The 12,144-nt window shown below is 53.6% G+C and overlaps 2 protein-coding genes across 3 annotated transcripts; both read right to left on the bottom strand.

Annotated features, from left to right (window-relative positions):
- Nucleotides 1-2,936: 2,936 nt before the first annotated feature.
- Nucleotides 2,937-4,181, bottom strand: FAM187A (family with sequence similarity 187 member A). The gene has a single exon (XM_075036864.1). The coding sequence runs from the start codon at nucleotides 4,179-4,181 to the stop codon at nucleotides 2,937-2,939; it is 1,245 nt and encodes a 414-aa protein (XP_074892965.1).
- Nucleotides 4,182-6,266: 2,085 nt separating this feature from the next.
- On the bottom strand, nucleotides 6,267-12,082 carry DNAAF19 (dynein axonemal assembly factor 19). 2 transcript variants are annotated; one of them, XM_075036863.1, is made up of 4 exons: nucleotides 11,997-12,082; nucleotides 11,250-11,470; nucleotides 8,473-8,605; nucleotides 6,267-6,899 (listed from the first exon to the last, which is right to left on the bottom strand). In XM_075036863.1, exons 2-4 carry the CDS (start codon nucleotides 11,390-11,392, stop codon nucleotides 6,426-6,428), a joined length of 750 nt encoding a protein of 249 aa, XP_074892964.1. In that variant the 5' UTR covers nucleotides 11,393-11,470; nucleotides 11,997-12,082; the 3' UTR covers nucleotides 6,267-6,425. The 2 variants fall into 2 exon arrangements, with proteins under 2 accessions (XP_074892964.1, XP_074892963.1); XM_075036862.1 differs by lacking the exon at nucleotides 11,997-12,082 and having other exon boundaries at nucleotides 11,250-11,962.
- Between the last annotated feature and the right edge of the window lie 62 nt (nucleotides 12,083-12,144).

The raw sequence follows: 12,144 nt of genomic DNA, 5'->3' as shown, positions 1-12,144 counted from the left end.
GTCACCCCGTGTCCCAGGGACCCCACTGACACCCTGTTTAGGGCTGGCTGTCAGCAAAGCAGCTGTTTGACTGGGCACTGTGTGGGGAGGGGATGGGCAATACCTGGGGGAGCTGAGCGGTACCAGCCAGAGCCAAGCTCCCCTGCTGGGATGCTACCACATTCCCATGGCACGGAGGGGCCAGTGGTTTTGGGGTTGTGCCCATGCCCATCCTGGGTCTCTGGCTTGCCAATGGCCAGGGAGAGAGTCAGTCCTGTTCCGATCTCCATGCACTGGTCAGACAAGACGGTGGTGCCAAGAGCATTTCTCCCTGCATCCCACCTTGCTGCCCTCTCTCTGGTCTGGGAGGCCACCCTGAATCTCCCCAGTGTACCCAGCCCCTGAGCACCCTTGGGGTGGGGGGCTGCAGGGTGCAAGGTAGCAGCTGGTGAGGGATATTTCCCCATCACCAAGCATTGGGTGGGCTTAGTCAAGAGGCACGGGCAGGAGGAAGGGGAGGATGGAGAGGCAGGGTGCTGTCAGGATGGTGTCAAAGCGTGATGAGATGGGGATAATGAGGGGTTCCTGGGGACACTGGGGTGTCCAGGGTGGTTTGTGGGGCCAGAGCAGTGGTGGGCAAAGCAGGCTGGGTGGCCTCAAGGGTTTCTCCTGGCACAGAGCTATGGGGCTGTTCTGACCCCCACTGGGTGTCTGCCACCAAGGTGTCCCCATCACCGTAGTGGGGAAAAACAGTCCCGAGGGGCTCATGGTGAGGGGTGACCCACAGCTGTGCACCTGGCCCCTCACCTGGAGGGGTCCCATGCAGGTGAAAATGGAGAGGAGGGGAGTGCAGAGAAGGAGGAGGAGGAGGGTGTTGGGGCACCCACGGGTGTTCTCACAGTAGGAGGTGCCTCCCGCACCCCAGGAGTGATGGGGAAGGACAAACAGAGCCATCTTAATTCTGCCTGTCCCTCCTGGGGTCACACTAGGAGCCAGGGGGACTGGGGACCGGGGCTGTCCCTGGTCACAATCCCTGCCATGCATGGAGCCCAAGCCCACCCTCCGCATGGGCATTCAAGATGGGGTTGGAAGAAATCCCTTGTTCCTGGGCTCCACGTGGCCCTGTCCCCCATCTATCCTCCCGTGCTCCCCCCAGACCAGCACATGCCACCGGCCCACCCAGGACCATTGCCCAGCCTGGTGCTTGCCCGCAGCCCCTGTCCCCACCTTCGATTTAGCTACTGACCACAAGCGAAACCTGCCCTGATGCCACCTAATGTAGGAGCAACGACCCAGCAGAAATTCCTGGACCCTGTAAGCCCTTCGGGATGAGCACATGGGATGCCACTTGGATGCCATCCCCCCTGTCCCCTCTGTCCCCCTCATCGCTCAGGTGCTGAGCATGCTTTGCAGCTACCGACTCCAGAATGGCCAGTCCCGGGGGCAGGAGATGTTATAGGAAACCTGGGTGCTGCCCAGGTTTGGCATCTGGAGTGGGATGGCAGTGGCCCAGGGGGCTTGGTCCCCCTGCGAGCAGCCTCCGGTTGGAGCTTTGCAGCCCACGTTGCTACTGAATTAATGCACTAACGCCCGCAGCAGCTTGAGATGAGAAATAAAGCTAACGCAAGTGCTGTGCTTCCACGGTCATGCCTGCAACCTGCCTCTCCGCAGCCAGTGCTGTGGGTTATTTGGGATTAGCTCAGGTGGCGAAGCCCTTTGGGAGCCCAAACCGAGCTCAAAATTGCCGGGGGACTCAAGCTCAGTGCTGTACCCCAAGGCATGGCCAACACTTCATGGGTCAACACCCATAAAGGACTGCAACGCAGGGGAGAGGGGTGCAGGAATAACCCCCCCCCAGAACCGGCAGCTGGGCAGTGGGGTGGGAGAGATCCCCTTCCCAGGAGGGAGGGAGGGGAAACAGGGATCTGCTCGGGGTTCTTCAACCTCAAACTCAGCTCCTTCCCCACAAAAACCCAGGCTGTGGCTCCTTGGAAGCTCCTGGGATCAGCTGCAGCTGTTAGGACTGATGGTGGATTTGAGATCCTGCACATCATCTACATGGTTCAAGTGCCTGAGCATTGCTGGGCCCCCCAATGCTGCCCTCCTGGACAGTGGGATTTCTCTTGGGAAAGCTGAAATCCCCAAGCCACATCCTTGAAAAAAGGAGTGGAGATGAGCTCCATGGGGAATTCCTGCTCCATGCTGAGGAGCAAGCAAGTGGCCACCTAAACCCTACAGAGATGCCATCCTCTTTGGAGGACATGCATATTAATTTTGTCAGGCATAAATATTGACTCTTAAGTCTGTGCTGAGTCGGGTGAGTTAAGTAACACAACCAAAAACCAGAGAAATTTCTGAAGAAAATCACCAGATTAGTTTGAAAAATATTTTTTTTCCTGAAAAGATGCTTAAACCAAAATCTAAAAAAAATGGGTTTGCTCCAGCTAAGGAGCTCAAAGGAACATTGAATGTTCTGAAATGTTGGCACTCGAAGTTCTCAGCAGTGAAAAAAAGTAAAAAAAAAAGGGTAAGAAAAGCAAGAATTAATTGGATTAAAATAGTTTGGTGGATCTTTTTAGCAGCCTCTTAGAAAAACAGCTCAAATAAATCACTGATGCAGTTTGAGAACTCTGTAGAGCTTGGCCAGAAGATCTTGCAACAACTCCAAGCATTCTTTTGAGAAGGACTATATTGAGCTTAAAACCCCACCGCAAGCCAGCAGCAGAGCCAGGAACAAATCGTGGCAGTGTGAAATCCCTGCCTGTCCCTACTAAGCTGTGCCAATGTACAGCACGGCAAGTTTTCCACATCAGTCCTCATTGTCACGCTCTTGACCAAAAGGGAGGATGAGCAGGGGCTGGCAGCATTTTGATTTCTAATGGTCAGGACATTAGACATTTCTAACGGGAGGATGATCTGAGGTGTAAAAGTGACCCGTCAGGGCTGTGGTGGAGATGCTATGTTCTGGCAGGGCACCTGAACACTCGCCAGCAGCAGCGGCACACGTGGATGATGATGAAGATGATGCTGATGAGGCCATAGCTCATGCCGATGGTCTTGACAGCGTACAATGTCTCAGGATCGTCAAGTTTCCGCCGGCGCCGGTGCTGGTAGATCACGCTGAGCCGGAAGCCGGCCACCATCTCACCCTCCCGCCAGCAGAAGTAGGTACCTCGATCACTGACCCGGACCCGCTGGATGTGCAGGTGGTTTCCGTGGTCGATGAAGACCCGCATGCTCTTGTTGACACCGACAAGGTAGCGGGAGCGGTAGAGCCGGATGGAGTCCTTGTCCCAGGCCACAGCATGCTCAGGCCGGGCTCCTGGGCACGCAATGACCAGGCCAGTTCCAGTGGGCTGCTGGTGAAACTGCGTGGGGACGCGGGGCAGCCAGGGCTTCTCGCCCAGCTTGGAAATGACATTGGAGATGGCCTGCATACCTTCCTCGGGGACCTCCTCTTTCAGGCAAGGGGTCAGGCAGCTTCGGATGGCCACCTCCGGTCTCCGGAGGCGACCAGGGCGCCGGATATTTGCAGGGACAGCTTTTGAGCCACAGGACGTGACGTTGGGCACAGCGGTGCGGTATCGGGGATGCAGCTGGGTGCTCTGTATGTAGCAGAGCCCGATCCGCCGCTGCTCGCCTCTCACCCCACAGCGGTCGCATCTGGTCCAGTCCCAGAAGGTGGTGAAGAGGCTGAAAACCTTCCTTGTGTAGTCATCCTGGACGTGCTGGCCTCTGTCCACAAAAGCCACCGTGATGTGCTTGGTGGGCTGCACGTCCACATCGTAGCCATAAAAGAAGTCCCCTTTCTTAGTGCCACACAGGTAGTGTCCCGAGTCCGTCACCTGGGCTCGGAAGACAATGAGACTGAACATCCGGATACTGAAACGCTTCAGCACATCGCTGCCTGTGTGGATATGGCCCGAGTCGACAAACACGGTGCCAGCAAAGTCCGTCAAGACTGTGGTTTCATGGCTGCCCATATTCTTCTGGAAGTACCAGATGACAGAAGAGACCTCTTCGGGCTTGCAGTTGCAAGGGAGTTCGAAGGTCATGTCAGCCAAGTAAGCAGCATTGTCGAACATCAGGAAAGCAGGACAAGCCATTCTCTTGAACACATCTCCTTTCTCTTCAATCGCAAAAGCATGGAGAACACCTACCAGGCAGAGGAGAATGGCGGCTCCCAGCAGCCTCGCCTCCATCACACTGGGCAGTCTCTGCAGTCAGCAGAACTCAGCCACTGCATCCTCAGCAGGGACAGCAGGAACCCGCACATGGGGTTAGCGGTGCCAGCGCCGGGCAGGGACGATGCACACCCCAGCCTGCTCACCAAAGGTGGGGTTTGCAAATGACCCCCCACCTGCAGTGCACGTGCTGACAGCAGGGATCAAACAGCAGCTGAAATATCCCATCCCAGCTGCTGGGAAGTGCTCTGTCCCCGCCCCGAGGGCAGGCTGTTCCCTGGGACACGGATTCTAGAACCTCTCCTCTCACCCAGCTGCTCTAGAGTGTTGTTGTCCGTGCCCCAGACAACGAGTGGGCAGGTCATTTGTGCAGCACAGCTGCAGAGGAAAGATGATGGGAAGCGTGGTGGGAACAAGGGAACTGCTGCCATCTTCTTGAAAGACTCATGTGCAGTAAATGTTAATTATTGCTCTGACCCCTGTAAGCACAATGAACCCAGAGAAGACTCTCCTCCGACGGCAGCTGACCTCCATAGCCCGGAAGAAGAGGTTTCAAACATAGTATTTATACTTCTACATCCTCCTTGTTGGCTTTCCAAGGGTTTGTGTGCTGAAGTCCTTCCACACAGGTAATGTTTGAGACGCCCCCTCTGAGTGATCAAGGGAGGCTTTTTGTTCACATCACCCTTGCCTGGGCTGATGCTGCAACCAGCCCTGGAGGCCTTAAATGCATCTCTCCTACAGTGAAGGTGAGCCATTTGCTCCCCACTGACTCTGGCTGGACCTTCAGCTCAGCTATTGGCACTTCTTGAGCAGACGCTCAGGTCGGACCATGAACCAACTGATTGAGAAACTGATCCTAGCTGGTCTAACAGCCCATCCTCCCATAAATATTCACACAACCTCTCCCATACTTCATTTCTCCTTAGTCTTCTCACCAAACCATGGGGATTTTGCCTTTCCCCAAGTGATGGGGATACAGCAGGCTGCTCCCATCCTTGACACAGGATGTGAATGCAAGCCCTGAGCCTTGAGACTGCTGAAAGCACTGTGCCTGTTCCCACCAGTGCTGTAACTGTCATGCCGGGGCTGTTCCTGCATCAACATCCTCCATCCTGACCTTGGGTAGCTCCAGGATCTTCTTGTTTTGTTTAAGACTTCAGTTTTCAGCTTTCTGCTAATCCTCAGGTTTGCAAGTGTTATGTGAAGGCAAAAGGAATGGCATTCACAACAGATTGCAGGGACACACATGTCCCCAGAATAGATGCCACAAAACCCAACATTCAAGTGCCAGGCCTCAGAGATGAATCTGAAGCCTGCAGTTAGGTGCCTAGTGGTTTCTACAGAGAATGTGGGAGAGGGATGGTTATAGTCTGCCAGTGTGATTCTACCTTTTGCTCTGCTAGATGGGTTTTGGAATAAAATGGACCTGACAGTTGTTTCCGAGCTGATTTCAAGGCAGTCTGAGCAATGTACACCAGGCTGCTCAGCATGCTTGGGAGAAGCTTGAGGATCCTCCCAGACCAGAACAAGAGAGCTTGGTGGATAGGTGCTGAGCTGTGCCATATGAGGGCCTCTCTGGTCTGCAGCCAAAACAGAAGTGTGACTCAATTTAGACATGGTATTAGGCAGCTCTGGAGAGTCTCTTTGTTGGACTGATGCCTGTCAGTTCCTTCTAAATTTCAGTTTATGTGGAATTTCAGCAAACCAGATAGTGTCCGAGATCATAGGACCATGAGGTGACAGGATCTCTGAGGTTTACCCCATGCCCTGCTGTTTGAGGTAAAATAATAATAAAATAGCTGGTTCGATCAGTCCCAGATATACCAGCTTGCACAGCATTTCCACCTTTCTCAGCCCATTCTACCTTCAGCGGCTGCATGGTTAAACATGGAGTGTCATTGATTACATTTGTTAAATCCCCTGAGTGACAACAGATAGAGATGAAGAAGGGAAGGGACCATTTAGTTCTGGTTTCTCCTTCAAAAATACCAGCCAGTTTTTTCTTTCTCTCGGTTGTTCTCCTCATCTAAAAGATTCTCACAGAGCTGTTCTGTGAGGACACCCTGCCCCAGAGATCACAACACAGTCCTCTTGGTAACTAACCTTTATTTGTGCAGAACTATTGCTCTGGGTGGCTCCCAGTACAGAAAAAAATGTACAGCAATGCTCCATAAGTATCCAATTATCCATCTCGCACAAAGTCAAGCTTTGAGCCTCTTTTGCACTCTGTTTCTGCATGACCCTGGTGCTTCTGCTCCTTCAGTTGACCTGGTAACATTTCATCAGCTCCATCACTATCCTTTCCTTCTCGGCTTCCTTTTGCAAGCTGGTGTCCATGAGGTGTGCTTCCCTCCTTGCTTCACAACCAGCTGAGCTGCTGGGACGGCCAGCAGTCCAATAATCCCTGCTCATGCTCTGCAGCTTCCTAAACAATTCCCTGCTGCTATCCTTCTCTGACTCACTCAGAAGATCCACGTTTAACCCAAAGCGTTTGGTGCCTGAAAGGCTCTGTAAGATCTGAAGGATGGCATCTCTGTCTTCATGACAGACATTCTCTGCCAGCACCGTAAGGAATTCACCCAGGAGGCCAAAGCCTAAGTCAGTCTGAAAGATTCTGCCCAAGGCCTTCCCTCCGAGTTCAAGTAAAAACTGGTATTTTTCTTTTCCACTTTTTAAGCATCTGCGCCAATCTCTGTAAAATTCAGCAGAGGTTCCGGGCAGTTGATCCAGTTCCTGAAGGAAAAAAATGTTGCCTAGTTCCTTTTGTTTTATTCCCACTTGAAGATTTTTACACCCCCCCCCCCCCCCGCCCCATCAACCTGTAGATGGCTGAGATATTTTTAATACAGGCTTTGATAGCACAAAGAGCTGCATAAAGCTTGTGAGGTGGCAAAACATAAAGAAATACCAGGTTCCTCAAGCCCCATAGAAACCAGAGAACTTCATGGGAAAATAATGGAGGAATGGATGAGACAGGAAACCCAGTGTGGATGAACACAGACCGGGAGTGGAGTAACCCCAACCCTAACCAGAACCAGGCACGCTGCCCAGTCTGGATCCACCATCACTGCTCGGGAAGGGATCTCCTGGAAATCAGGGTAGTTCAGTGAAAACCTCTGTTCCATCTCAGGCACTGTGAGGCAAATCAAAGGAGTGAGGAAATAAAAGATGTGAGATGTAAAACCCAGAAAATATGCAGATGGCCCTAACACACTGTCTCGTAACATACTGCATTCGTATGGGTCTGTGGCAGAGAGCTTGCACTAAAAGAGAGCCAAGCTCAATGTGGCATCTCCAGATAAAAGGAAATCCTGTTTTATACAATATGTAATTGAACTGCTGAACTCATCATCGCTGACTTAACTGACGCACAGACTGAAGGAGGATTAAAATGTTTAGGCTTTTATACAGATAGTGAGAACAAGGCACAGCATCATCAGGCTGTGTCTAAACACAAAATGGAGAAGCCCTGGAGATCAGAGCCCAAGCACTAACAGGATTAGGAACAGAATTTGCTCTGGGGAGATCATTGCTCAGTCCAAGAAAACACAAAGCTGCCTAGAAGAGCTGCAAAAAGATCTCATAATAAACAGGCAAATGAAATTCAGTGTCAAAAAAATCCATGAGAAACATCCCCAGCTACAAGTCCAGTGATTAGGACTCTCCAGCATGGGCAGAGTCCATTTAAGGGGGGCAGGACAGATGTCACTCAAATCACAAATGACCTGGCTAGAAAATGTTTAGTCACTGTATCCCACAACCAAAGAACTAAGGAGCATCCAGAGAACTCATCAGGCAGCAGGTTTAAAACAAAGTAGCACTTTTCCATACCATGCATAATTAAACCCCGGGGTGAAAAAGAACTGGCTATGTTCACAGAAGATCTGCGGTCTGTGCCTATTAAACGTGGTGATCCAGATGCACAACCCTGGCTCTCAGTCTCTAAACTGCAGCCAGCTGGAAGAGTGCAGTCAAGGGAGGGCACTCTTCCCCAAGAATCTGTTACTGGCCACCATCAGAGGCAGAGTATTGGGAGCTGTGGTCTGACGCTGTGCAGCTGGTCTTAGATTCCCACAGGGGTGAAGCAGACTCTTCTTGAGGCAGCTGGTGCAAGCCGTTATCAGATGCAAAGTAGGGGCCAAGACTGAACCCTGTAGTTATCTAAACACCAAAGTTCCTGGGGACTTTGAGGGCTTAATCACATGTAGAGATAATTCTGAAGAACTCTCACATTTTAAAATAATACAAAAATTATTCTGGAGTAATTTTTAGATGTGGACAAAGTCCTGGAAAGCATCTCCCTCACCTGGGGTATTTCCACGTCGCTGGCTTGTGGGGCCTTGGTCTGGGCTGCACAGGGATTCCACAGCACGTTCCTCCTCTTACCCATCTTGTCCTTCTTCTCTAGGGGCTTCAGGTGTGATGCCAACACAATGTTCCTGCAGGCAACAAGAAGGGGATGGGATACTTAGCAAGATCAAGTACTCTGAGGCTTCAAGCTTCTTCTCTGAGGCAATTTCTGAGTTTGGGCTGTATGTATCATCCAGAGGGATCTTGACAGGCTGGAGGAGTGGGACCATGTGAATCTCATGAACTTTGACAAGGCAAAGTGCAAGGTCCTGCACGTGGGTTGGGGCAATCCCCAATATCAGCACAGACTCGGGGATGGAAGGATTGAGAACAGCTCTGTGGAGAAGGGCTTGGGGATACTGGCTGTTGAAAAATTGGCCATGCGGCAGCAATGGGCGCTTGCAGCCAATAGTATCCTGGGCTGCATCAAAAGCAGCGTGGCCAGCAGGTCGAGGGAGGTGATTCTGCCCCTCTGCTCTACTCTGGTGAGACCCCCCCCAGAGCACTGCATCCATCTCTGGGGTCCTCAGCACAGGAAAGACATGGACCTGTTGAAACAGGTCCAGAGGAAGCACAGAAATGGTCCAAGGGCTGGAACAGCTCTGCTATGGGAAGAGGCTGAGAGAGTTGGGGTTGTTCCACCTGGAGAAGAGAAGGCTCCAGGAAGACCTTACTGCATCTCTTCAGTACTTAAAGGGGGCTTAAAAGAAAGACAGAGAAAGACTTTCTACCAGGGCCTGTAGTGACAGGACAAGGGGCAATGGTTTTTGACTGACAGAGGGCAGGTTTAGATGGGACATAAGGAAGAAATGTTTTACAATGAGGGTGGTGGGACACTGGAAGAGGTTGTCCAGAGAAGCTGTGGATGCCCCATCCCTGGAAGTGTCCCAGGCCAGGTTGGATGGGGCTTTGAGCAACCTGGTCTAGCGGCAGATGTCCCTGCCCATGGCAGGGGGTTGGACTGGATGATCTTTAAAGGTCTTTCCCAACCCAAATCATTCTGTCATTCTGTGATTCTATCAAACAAGACTGGGGTTCAAATGAGATCATAAAGCATCAGAGATGGGTCAGAGGAAAACAGAAGATATTGCATAGGGCACTTGACAGGCACATCCTCCTCACACACGCAGTGTTAATTCAACTGTTAGGACCAATGAAGCAGGAATTTCCCTATAGGCTGCAGCACCATGGTTCCTCCCCAGCATGGGGAATTGTGCACTCCCCAGGAGCTGGGCATTTCCACCCAACAGTTGTTCCAGAGCCAAAGCCTGAGGAACTGGCAGGACATTTCTTCCTCCTGCATTTTTCTTACACTATGCTGAAGTTTCTGTGGCTTTGGGACTTCCAGAGGAAAGACCCTAAATTCTGACAGCACCTAGGGACTGTTCTGTAGCTTGCAGCACGCTGGGAAGGTTTGTTTTTGTAGATTCATTTGAATTCAGCATCTTATTACACTGACATCTGTAACTAACTACAGCAGCCTGGACTCAGTGGCTCACATGGTTCCTCTCATCCCATGGGATGAATCCCTGTAGTTAATCCTCCCAATAATGGGCAGGAGATCTTTGAAGGGGTCCAGCTCTCTGCTCCTATGCTAGTGTGGGCTATAGGACTGAAGACGCTGCACCCACAGAGAGAAGCTGCTTCATCACCTCCCTCAGATTACTTCTACCATTACCAATACACTGATAAAACAGCTTAAAATCATTCAGGAATCCTTTTATAGGGACTGGCAAGAAGGTTGGGGGAGAAAATGCCATTTTAAAGTGTTTTCCTGCCTTTCAAGGATCAGACGACATGACCAAATGCAGGCGGAGATGAAGCCGTGAATGGAATTTGATCTAGTCCCATGTAAGTCTACCAAGGGGTGGTCGAAGTCCTGGATCCACCTACAGATCTGTCATGGATGTCAAGGGACAGGGACTTCCCCAGATGGATCTATAAGTGGATCCATGACTTTGGTGGGCGTTGGGAGTGCCCTGCGCTACCTCTGTGGAACATCCCTGCCATCCCCAGGCCACAGACTTTCTCCCAAACCGCCTTGGACAAAGCAGTGATGGGTTTTGGAGCACGAACATGCTGGGCAGGTGCACGGGGACACACGTCACCCTCTTCTTCTGCACCAGCACCACGGTATGGGGCATGTGGGGAGGAAAGGGAGGGCAGGGCAGACTGGCAGGGCTTGGAGGGTGGGTGTTGCGCCTGGGAATGGGGAGAGAGGACAGCGTGCCGGAAAGGGGACAGCGTGCCATCCCACAGCTTGGCCACCATGAGGACCTGCCCTGGAGCTGGCTGTTCTGGGTAGCAACAGCTGAGACCTTAGCCCACACACGTCAACCTGATGATTTTTTGGGAGCAAATCTTAAAAAAGGCTGAGTTTCTGTCCCACCAGGGCTCTGTGCCACAGGGCCGTCGTCTTTTGGGGAATCCCAAAGCTGGGTTTGCTGCCCTGTCAAGCCATGCTTATGGTCACCTGGAGCAGAAAGCACGGATAATCAGCTCAATCCTCTCTCAGAGCAAGGTTTGAGCTCAAAACTTGCTGGGTGACCTTGTCTCTTAAGAGGTCCCAAAACTGGAGCTCCAAAAGAGCGAGCTCCAAAACTCACCCATGAGGTTGGGTCGGCCCTGTGGCAGGAGCACCTGGCACCGAGTAAAGTTTTGGTGTTGACGAAGGCCTTTGGGGTAGGGAAGCACCCGAATCCGCCCCCCTGCCCCAGGCGTCCCCCGACAGACCTGAACTCCTCGTAGGAGGGGACGCGCTGGCGCATGGCCCGCAGCTTGGCGTCGTTCTCCCTCTCCCGCTTCTCATCGGCCGCCACTGCCTCCTGCAGCTCCCGCTCCAGCACCCTGGGGTCGAGGGCTCCGTCCGCCTCCATCCCGGCCCTGCCACCAACCGGGACCGTGGGCAGGTGGGGCGCAGGGACCCCCAGCAGGGATCGGCAGGGACCTGAGACCTGTGGGGACAGTGGGTAACGTGGGAGACGGGGCCAACCCTGGGTGCACGGGGACCCCGCTCCTGTCGTGACAGCCCTGCCGGGGCTGGCCGTGGGCACCCTGCTCCTGTCGTGACAGCCCTGCCTGGCCCCACTCCTGTCACAAGTCCTGCCAGGACTGGTCCCAGAGACCCCGCTCCTGTCCTGACAACCCCACTCCTATCGTGATAGTGCTGCCAGGGCTGGCCCGGGGGACTCCACTCCTATTGTGACAGCTCTGCCAGAGCACGGACATGGATGGCAACTGGGAACCTCACTCCTATCGCGACCCGACACACCTCTGGCCCCGGTCTCTATCGCGACAGCCCCGGCGGGCCACGCGCACCACCGGCCCCTGGGGCCCCTCCCTCTATCGCGACAGCCCCGCCGCCCCCAGCCTCGCTCCCGCCGCCGCCGCCGCGCGCGCGCCCCTCCCGTCGCCATAGCGACCGGGCAGCGCACGCGAGGCCCCGGCGGGGCTGCCCCGGCCGCGCCTGACAGAACCGACCCCGCCGCCCCGCGCGGTCCCGCCGGGCCCGCGGCCACCGAGACCCCGCCGAGACCGTCCTCGGCTTCGCCCGCCCCGCCCGGGCCTTCCCCCGCGGGGGCGGCGCTGACGGCGGCCGCGGGGGATTCTGTTGCGACAGGCGGCGCGG

Source organism: Buteo buteo, chromosome 9, assembly GCF_964188355.1.
Source record: "Buteo buteo chromosome 9, bButBut1.hap1.1, whole genome shotgun sequence".
NCBI classification, from domain to species: domain Eukaryota; kingdom Metazoa; phylum Chordata; class Aves; order Accipitriformes; family Accipitridae; genus Buteo; species Buteo buteo.
Note: the sequence above shows the minus strand (reverse complement) of the source record. Positions and strands in the feature narration are given on the sequence as shown.

Excerpts from the sequence above, each read along its gene's own strand:
- FAM187A (XM_075036864.1), bottom strand. The coding sequence starts at position 4,181 with ATGGAGGCGAGGCTGCTGGGAGCCGCCATTCTCCTCTGCCTGGTAGGT.
- DNAAF19 (XM_075036863.1), bottom strand. The coding sequence starts at position 11,392 with ATGGAGGCGGACGGAGCCCTCGACCCCAGGGTGCTGGAGCGGGAGCTG. Across the intron at positions 8,606-11,249 it reads CCCTCCTACGAGGAGTTCAG|GAACATTGTGTTGGCATCAC; the intron begins GTCTGTCGGGGG and ends TGTTGCCTGCAG. Across the intron at positions 6,900-8,472 it reads GCGACGTGGAAATACCCCAG|GAACTGGATCAACTGCCCGG; the intron begins GTGAGGGAGATG and ends TTTTTCCTTCAG.